The 8,844-nt window shown below is 51.1% G+C and overlaps 6 protein-coding genes across 7 annotated transcripts in view; 2 read left to right on the top strand and 4 right to left on the bottom strand.

The window, feature by feature from the left end:
- LOC125953457 (uncharacterized) overlaps positions 1–753 on the bottom strand; it is a 2,094-nt gene extending 1,341 nt beyond the window's left edge. Inside the window, exons 1-3 of one of the 2 annotated variants that reach the window (XM_049683064.1) lie at positions 654–753; positions 215–598; positions 1–133 (exon numbers count right to left, since the gene is read on the bottom strand). The exon at positions 1–133 is cut by the window's left edge and continues 992 nt beyond it. In XM_049683064.1, coding sequence (XP_049539021.1) covers positions 1–133; positions 215–244 — 163 coding nt within the window. In that variant the 5' untranslated portion in view covers positions 245–598; positions 654–753. Of the gene's footprint in view, positions 134–214 lie in introns of both variants that reach the window. The other variant, XM_049683063.1, reaches the window with a different exon arrangement.
- A 168-nt stretch (positions 754–921) lies between these two features.
- LOC125953475 (uncharacterized) lies at positions 922–2,359 on the top strand. The gene is made up of 2 exons (XM_049683085.1): positions 922–1,252; positions 1,311–2,359. Exons 1-2 carry the CDS (start codon positions 1,026–1,028, stop codon positions 2,242–2,244), a joined length of 1,161 nt encoding a protein of 386 aa, XP_049539042.1. The 5' UTR covers positions 922–1,025; the 3' UTR covers positions 2,245–2,359.
- Positions 2,360–2,528: 169 nt separating this feature from the next.
- On the bottom strand, positions 2,529–4,055 carry LOC125953468 (dynein regulatory complex protein 10-like). Its single transcript, XM_049683079.1, has 5 exons — positions 3,699–4,055; positions 3,530–3,622; positions 3,171–3,463; positions 2,789–3,097; positions 2,529–2,719 (listed from the first exon to the last, which is right to left on the bottom strand). Exons 1-5 carry the CDS (start codon positions 4,053–4,055, stop codon positions 2,536–2,538), a joined length of 1,236 nt encoding a protein of 411 aa, XP_049539036.1. The 3' UTR covers positions 2,529–2,535.
- A 70-nt stretch (positions 4,056–4,125) lies between these two features.
- LOC125953638 (uncharacterized) lies at positions 4,126–5,179 on the bottom strand. The gene has a single exon (XM_049683321.1). The coding sequence runs from the start codon at positions 5,177–5,179 to the stop codon at positions 4,316–4,318; it is 864 nt and encodes a 287-aa protein (XP_049539278.1). The 3' UTR covers positions 4,126–4,315.
- Positions 5,180–5,673: 494 nt separating this feature from the next.
- LOC125953431 (dynein regulatory complex subunit 2) lies at positions 5,674–8,844 on the top strand. The gene is made up of 4 exons (XM_049683022.1): positions 5,674–5,814; positions 5,895–6,147; positions 6,227–6,450; positions 7,777–8,844. The coding sequence occupies exons 1-4, from the start codon at positions 5,674–5,676 to the stop codon at positions 8,839–8,841; spliced, it is 1,683 nt and encodes a 560-aa protein (XP_049538979.1). The 3' UTR covers positions 8,842–8,844.
- On the bottom strand, positions 6,454–7,765 carry LOC125953501 (general odorant-binding protein 71). Its single transcript, XM_049683112.1, has one exon. It carries the CDS (start codon positions 7,457–7,459, stop codon positions 6,581–6,583), a length of 879 nt encoding a protein of 292 aa, XP_049539069.1. The 5' UTR covers positions 7,460–7,765; the 3' UTR covers positions 6,454–6,580.

The following is an 8,844-nucleotide window of genomic DNA, read 5'->3' as shown; positions in this document are numbered from 1 at the left end:
TCCCATCGATCGCCAACACCAAATGGCGTTCCATAAATCGTTTGGACAGAAGCACATCGTTCCAGCGGCGACAAACTAGTGTCAGGTTACGACGCGTAAGGAAGTCCAGGTTTTCGAATATTAACTCCAAAATCTAGCGATCCAGAAAGACAAACAAAACGTGATCAACACCGCGTAGCGCGGAACAGAAACGGCATCTACGGCTCGTGCTTACCTCATTTGGCATCCAATTGAAATTCGCCATTTACCTATTCGTGTTCGCATCGGAAGTCGGAAGATGCTGTTAAACGTGATGCTGGTAGGTAACGGCAGCAAACATTCGACGATGATGTGGTGTATCACATGATAGCCTAACGACCGGGCCGGCTTTTCCGCTGTCATTTGGGACCATTTTTTTGCTGCCTCACCTTTAACTCGTGCTCTCCCCAGGTGCGTACAGGTCCCACGGTCCCGGCCTATCGCTGTTTTTATCGATAGTACACTTTTATGCTTTCAGTACCTTTCCCCTGGCATCTTTCTAGTGCGTATCGTCCCGCACTGTTCATTGCTGATAAGGTCGAGATTCGGACGCAGTCGTTGTCGCTGATGCAGCTTCACTCTGGTAAAATTTTTGGTTAACAGCTGAACTTGGTACGGTGCGTAATTTGTCTCACCCAATTGTCTCCGAATCTGCAGGACACTTCCGTGGTGCTATTGATCAACGCTAGCTCTCGGTGCTGATAAGGATATGTTCCACCAAATGGGATCAAAACAACATCAGCTGTTCAACAGCTGTTAAGACGCTTTTGTGGTTCCATTATTTTATCTCTCCAAAAGCGAAGTATCCATTTTTGGATTCATTATTTAAGATTTTTTGCAGTTTTCTTCGAAAAATTCGGGAATCCTCCAGTTTTTTTAAAGATTTCCGCCGAAGCCGGGATAAAGTCCGATAGCTATCGCTATGCAACCTCTACCCGCCTTACTCTAGACGTCAAGAAACAATAACAAAACGTTCCGAGAAAAAATTGTGTTCTGGTGTCCGGTGAATGCGTGCCTTTTTAGGCCGGAAAATCCGCTTTCCCCGGAAAATGATTGGACAACTCATTAAGCGCCAGGTTACGACCAGCAACCGGTACCTGTTGTGCACCATCCCATGCCGGTCAATCAAAGTGGACAGCACCACAAAACTCGGCTTTCCGTGCACCTACAGTGAGGAGGAAACGAAAAAGATCCTCAACACACTCAACGAACAGGATGTTGAAGAGTTGTACAAGTAAGTTGGCCAGCGCTCCTTCCGTGGTTCCAATTGCTTATGTACTGTGTCTGTTTAGATACAACATCTCCAAGTACCGGCTGAAGAAGATCGAAGGATGGCGTAAAAAGTTCGGTGGCTTCCTGTCACTCGAACAGGTTCTGGAGTTGGACGGGTTCGGGGTGACGGTACTGCGCAAGTTCTACGACTCCATCGTCCACGGTCCGAAGGCGGATGCGGTGGCAGCACCGAAAGTGAAGGAAGTCAAGTTTACTACCCCGCTACTGGCGACCCAAGTAGCTGCCCGCGTCACGAGCTGCGTTTCGCTGTACGTTGGGCTAGACTATGTTACCTGGGCACGGTTCAAGGTGACGAAGGACCAACCGACGGCACTAACCGGCTGGAACAGCTACAATATCTCCGACCGGAAGCTACACCTTGCCGAATTGATCCGCAACGTGACACACATTAACCAGCTGATACCGGAGGCGGATGTGTACGTTGTGGAGAATCCGCCCGTAGCACAGGCCACGGCCATGGGATCGGCCGTACAGACTAACATTAACGTGCAAAGATCCCAGCTGATCGGTATGCTGATGCTGATGCTAGCGAACCGTCCCACAAGCTTCAGCCAACCCCACCAGCAGATGGGAGGTGATGGCGAGACCGGTGGGCAAGGTGCCGAGGGAGATCTGCCATTCGCCGGAAGTAACGTATTCTTCCTGAAGCAATATCTCTCCGCACGATTGTTTGGAATTTTCGTTGGCAATGAGCGCGTCTCGGCGGAGGAAGTCGTACGATCGCTGATGGATCGTCAGATTGGACCGAACGAAGATGAAAGCCTTCAGTCGGTGCAATCCCGGCTAAACATCCCGGTCGGGCTGCGGATCATCTACGACGAGAACGATCGTGCCGAGCGGGAGTTTCTTGGACAATCGCTTCTGCTTGGATTAACCTTTCTGCGGTTATGTGTCTTCAAGTGTGAGGACAGTTTAAAGATGTTTCGCCGATAAACCCATCGCGCGGCTGTGATAGAAATGAGGCGGTTGGGAGGATAGAAAGTCAAATAACATTGTGTATGTATGCCGGATAGCAAGTAAATTATAGTTTATACTGTTGACTTCGAATCAGGGCGATTATCTATTCATCAGTGTTTTTTTATTGGACATCTAACCATACACACAAATCAATCTTGCCTTTAGAACCAAAAATGCCTGGCAACTATCGTGGTTACCATCGATGGTTGCTTCACGCTTACGATACCTTGGGAAAAGCATAATGCTAAGCAACGCGGTGTACAGGACCTACTTTCGTTTGCCCTTTCCCTTCCGGCCACGGCCTTTGCCACGCATCTTCCGCTTCCTTTCCGCTACTGAACGCCAAGCACGTTGTAGTACTTTGGCCGCACGATTCATCATGAACGCCTCGATCCGTTCCTCCTGCTCGCGAATCTCGATCTGACGCTTCTCCTCCATCGCATCAAAGTACCTGTGGGGTACAACGATCACAAGCACCATTAATGACGATCGGATTCCGTGGAATGTTGAAACTACTTACTTCTTCTCCTGAGGATCGAAGATGTTACGCTTCCAACGATCGTACTCCTGCTGGCGCGTGTTCAGCTTGGCCACCAGCTCCTTCAACTCGTGCGTGCGCTCCCCCGCATCCTTATCGTACTTGTGCAGCCAGGTCTGTAGTTGTTGGGTGAGCTTCATCTTTTTCAACCGGTTCCCCTTCTCGACGCTCAAATCCTCCTGTAGGCGCTGTTGGTAGGTTTTAGTTGTGGTAGCCGCCTCTTCGAGCAATTGTTCGTACCGTTGATCGCTTCGCTCGAAGTAGCTGTACATCTGACGGTCGGAATCATCCCTGAAAAATCCATACCATCCGGTGTTACTTTAATCCTTCCCATTCCATCATATGCGGTGGTTCATGTCCTTACATGTACTGTGTGATTTGCTTTTGGCTTTGGATCGCTAGCTCGCTCAGCTCTTTGCGGCACCGTTCGATGACGGCATACTTCTCCTGTACCGACTCCTCCAGCTTCTCCTTCCGCAGCACTAGAATGTCTTCGATCTTGCAGATCTCCTTCTTGTTGCGCTCGTTGCGTGTCCAGAGACGGTGAAGGATCTTTTCCTTCGCCAGATCCTTCTGTGCCGTCAGTTTCATCTTGTTGATGGTGAACTTGCGGAACTCCCGGATGTTCGACAGGAAGCGTCGGTATATGCCCGGTAACTAAAAAGAACCAGCCAGACAATCATCGGAGCAGAGAAAAGTGACTAATTCGAACACCTCCGCTACCTGCTTCACATGACCCGCGGTGGCCGCGTGCAGTTCCTTTCTCGATAGCAGCGTCCCCAACTCAATCAACTGTCCCGAGGGCACCTTCAACTGCTCCACCTGTAAGTCAGATACTCAGACTCAAAGCATGATACTAGGAAATCAACCGCCCATCCTTCTTCGTCCTTACATCGATTTCCTCCTTCGTCATAGCCGTGCCGCTGGTCGAGGCGATGTACTGGCTGAGGAACTTGATCACGTTCTTATCATCCTCCGAAAAGCACTCGTCCAGCAACGCCTCGTTACGGCAGATGATCGGCAAACAGAACAGCACCTCGAGGGTCTGCGTCATCTCGCCCAGAATCGTACCAACGCGGCTGATCTGCACGTGGAACTCGACCTTTTGCAGGCTCTCGGGATCGTACGAGTCATACTCTTCCTCGCCGTGGGCCATAATCTCCGACGTTATCCGGTCGACCATGGCCCGTACCGCGGCCACATCCTCCTCCGTATCATCGGCACAGACCGCCTCGAAGCTGTCGCCCATTTTCCGTTTGCACCGTTAGCACGACTATCCTTGGTAGAAGCGAGGAATATTCCGGTGTGATAAACAGACCGCTAAACCGACGGTTACCGGTAGCAACCGTTCTTGCGTAGAAGCAACGTGGTATAAGCATAGGACAGTAACAAAACAGCAGGCTACGTTTTTCGGACTTTGATTTGAATCGTTTGTCGCTAGGACATTAATTTAAAATTTACTTCTCAGCTGAGGTTACTAAATTACGGATGCTCCTATCGTTCCCCTTATCACTTCGGCTTTTTCCCCTTCTTCCCTCCCTTCTTGGCCTTCTGTGATCGTTTCTTTTCGAGTGTGCGCTTCCAAGCACGCTGCAGGACACGAACAGCATGCACCTTTCTCATTTCTCCGATCCTTTCTTCCAGTGCCGCCGCCTCATACCTGTCCACTTGCTCCTGTAACTCACGCAGTAGCTCCGTCTGCGGTTCTAGCACCGACTCGCACCACTCCCCCATTCCCGACATCTGCTGCTCCAGCGTCTCCAGTTCACCCATCGGTTCACCGATGAGTTTATCGTACTTCTTGATCCACAGCTGCAACTGTACCAGCAGCCTCGTGATGCGCTTCCGGTCCTGATCAACCTGATTCCGGCTGGCCAGATAGGTGGGCATGGTGTGGTAGTCTGGTTCGTTTTCAAGCTGCGTCTGTAGTCTCCGTATTCGACCATCTCCTGCGATCCGTAGATCCACCAGTTGTGACTGCGAAGCGTACAGTTGTTCGTCCATCTCACGCTCACTTCGTACCTGCAGTTTACAGCGTTGATCTTTTCCGGCAGCAATCTTACGCTCTTGGTCCGCTAGCTGCCGGCCTAGTGCATCGATTTCCGCTTCCTGGCGTCTTATGAGCCGAGCCCACTCAAGGGATTCCTGTTCGGAGCGATTCTTAATCCTCACCGGTGGGCTCTTCGGGCGCAGCAACGATTTGCTCGCGATTGCTTGTACTCGTACGATTATCTCTTGTACCAAGCTGTCGGTGGGCTGCTTTAGCTTGCTGGTAGATTGCAGAGTAGGCTTCGATGCTGCCTGCTTATTAAGATCCCTGAGCCCCTGCTGAAAGCTTGCGTAATCATGCCGAACAGTTAGAAACTCGGACATTTTCTTCCATTTACTCATGTTTTTCTTCCCATTTCCCGTTTGAAGATATTGCTTCACTCTGTGAAACGCTTCCAAATCATGCAGCAGCTCTTCAAACGCCTCGTCTATGCGCCGTTTCTGAAGAATAAAATCAACCGGTACCTCAGGAGCATCCCTTTCTTCCGCTACCAGCAATTCCTCCGAGAGGTGCGGATTCGAACACATTCCAGTATCCTGGCGAACGGCGCTGTGTTGGATAGTTCCAAGGCAAGACCCCAACCACCCTACTTGATAGAAGTCGACTATGCAGTGCTTCAGCTTAACCGACGGAAACGTGGTAACAGTTTCTAGGCAACAGATCCTAGGGTTGAGACTGTTGTCCGAGACCAAACAACGCGCCTGCTGCGTGGCAAACAACAATCGTGCCAGAATCGTCGGTGGACGGAGTTTTATAAAAACTTTAATAAAGTTTCTAATTTTTTAACCAACAAGTTACCGAGCCACAAACCACAAAAATGGGCAAGAAAAAAGGAGGAAACAAGAACAAGCTGGCGAAAATGTCGGAGGAGGAGCGGGCTCGCTATCTGCAGCACCGTGCCGACATGGAGGAGGAAGCACGCCGCCGGAAGCAGCAGCTGATTGCCACATTCATGAAGGTTAGCCATTCCTGCCATTCAATCAGACCGGATCCGATCGACGACGTTCTTTACACCGCTCTCCATCTACCCTTGAACAGAACAAGCTGAAGAAGGAGGACGCATTCGCGCGGCTCAATCTAGCGAAAATCAACCAGGAGTGGCGTACGATCCTGCGGAACATCAAGTGTAAAGAGCTGAAAGACGAGGTGGAAGCGGTGGAGAAGACGTGTACCGAGTGTATCGAGAACAAGAATGCCGTCATCAAGCGGCTGCTGTGCGATCTGGACGAGTCGGAGGATCTCTACTCGACGATGCTACACGCGCACATGGAGCGTGTGGAGAAGATCATAAGTATGTAAAAGGGATTGGGAACCTCGTAACGTCGTACATCACACGCGTCACTTACAACAACTCATTCTCTCTGTACCAGGAATCCACAACGATCGGGTCAACTTTCTGGTGCAGCTGTACGAGCTCGATAAGCGAGAAATAATCGAAAACTACGAGAGGGAGATGGAGCTGTACAAGGGCAAAAAGTTCGGACTGCAGAAGGACCTGGAGTGTGTCTTCTATGGGCTGGCCGAGAAAGCACGTACGGATCGGTTGCGCAACGAGGAGGAACACATGCTCAAAAAGGACGAACTGAAGAATTCGGTAAGTAAAGCGACCAAGGTGTCCATTTGTTTCGGAATTCATTTTGCATGATCACGCTTCGGACGGAGAGCACCGCGTGGGGGTGTGTGCAGCAGCTGGAGTGCTGGAACTACTATTGCTATAGTATGGCCTAAAACATGGCCGTCGAATCCATTTCCCAATCACTACAGTTCGACTGGAACCGATCGGTCAAGCAGGTGACGAGCCGCATCGCGTAGTCACACTTATCCTTCAGCCTCGGATCGAGTCCCAGCATATGGAAGCACTCCTGGATGGAGTCGACGTAAAAGTCACGCAGTTCCCGATTCCGGATATCACGCGTAATCACGTGCAGCACTTTGTGACGCTCGGGCAACCCATTCGAGTCTGTCGCCTTGAGCTGCTCGAAGAAACACTGCATCAAACAGGATCGGTCCCGATCGAGCGAGGTACCATTGCGGGATCCATTACCGGGTCCGTTCCCCTGGCCGCTCATCATGGTGTTGCCTCGACCACGTGACCACTCATCGGCACCATTACCCAAAGACGAACTCTCGAACGGTGGATTTGAACCGTACCCCGGATACTGAGGATATTGACGACGCAGGCGACCTCTCTGGTTTCGTTCATAATCGTGCTGCTGATACTGATGGTCATACCTCCGATCATTCTGTCGATCACTCATCGGTCTACTTTCCTGCTGCGTCGCTCTGTTGCTCCCTCTACTACGATCGCTACTATCGTGCCTTCCGTCGTAGTTGTTGCCACGATTCCGCGTATTGCCACCACTAGTATGCTCCTCGCTGGAGTCCTTATAGGAAGAATCGTAATCCGGATACTCATCGCTGCTTCTGTTCTCGCTGTGTGCGTTCGAGATCTTATTGAGACAGGTTCGTACGATCTGTCTCACCTCTTCCGTGCTTGGACCATCGTCTGTACGGCAACGGAGTGCCTCTGTCTGGCTGAGCGTCCCGAGAGCAGCTAACAGCACCACCAACACCCCAATTGGAGTCACTTTGTGGTACTCCATCGTATGCTGGCCGTATGCTAGAATGACTCCATCGTTGATGCCGTGGGATCTATGCTACTGACGTTCAGTACGGAACTGTTGATGCACGATTGGTACTCCTATCTATCTCCCTGGTGCCCTTTTATACCATTGAAGCCCCCTTCCCTTTGTTGGGCTTGATGGACATGACCATCGGTGTCACTGTCACCGAACTGTAACAATGAACGCAGGAACCTTGAGAACGTGACGTGAAAGCGGACAAGTTAATGGTGATCGCATGACGCATGCGTACTAACTGTGTGACTCTTATTCCTCCTCTTTTGTTTCCCCCCGTCTAGATGATACTCAAGCTGGAGATGATCACCAAAGAACGGGAACGCGAGATGGAGCGTCTGTGGAAGGAGTTCCAGCGTGTGCTGAACCTGTATCTGCGCAACACGGAGGAGTATCGGAACGAGTACAACACGCTCCGTGATCAGGATTCCAGCGATACGAAGAACATTCAGGATCACTACACTGAGGTGGCTCGGTTGAGCGATCAGATTGCCGATTTGCGCATCAAGCTGGCTACCCTGAAGGAGGAGCACGACTTCAATATGAAGCAGATGGCCCGAAGCAAGACCGAGCTGCAGTTACGCGTTCAAAATCTCAAGCAAGAGATGGAACTCGGTAGTCGGATGGATCAGGAGCAGCTAAAAACGCTGGCCGTGTACAGTAATGCCGCCATCAAGCACCTGCAGGCACTCCAGAAGAAGGTCAAATCGATCCTACAGATAGCGACGTTCTGCAAAAAGTATGAAACCGAATCCGAAGATTTGCTACCCTTCGTGAGGGATGATAGTCGGGCGGGCGTACGAGCGAGGGCAATCTGTGGACCCGACGGTACCGAAGATACCGACCAACAACCAGCTCTCGGGACGATGGATGCATTCAAGCAGGAGGTGTTCGGTACGGCCGAACTGTTCGAGAATTTCTGGATGCGCTTCAATAAGGCGCGCATCGATGTGGCCTGTTTGCGGGAGGAAAAGCAGCAGTTGATCGATCGGAACGAACAGCTAAAAGCTTACCTGAAGGATTATCTAATAACGGTGAACGTCAACAGCGGTGGACCGGTGGAATCGTACGAGGGTGATCTACTGACGCGTCGTCCAACGTCGATGAAGATCGAGAAGCTAGGCCAATCGCAAGATGATGATGATGGTGATGAGGATACCGGAGGTGCGGGCAAGACGACAAGCGGCAGGAGAAGTAAAGCGGTACGCTTCCGAAGTACCGCTACACTCAGGCGTCCCGTGACCTGCATCGAGGCGAACCTAAGCAATGCGATCCGGAACGATCGGTTGCTGGGTGTTCGAGCGAAATCGTCCACCATCTACTCCATGGTGCAGCACTCGAAGGCTTAGTTT

This window comes from Anopheles darlingi, chromosome 3, assembly GCF_943734745.1.
Source record: "Anopheles darlingi chromosome 3, idAnoDarlMG_H_01, whole genome shotgun sequence".
NCBI lineage: Eukaryota > Metazoa > Arthropoda > Insecta > Diptera > Culicidae > Anopheles > Anopheles darlingi.
Note: the sequence above shows the minus strand (reverse complement) of the source record. Positions and strands in the feature narration are given on the sequence as shown.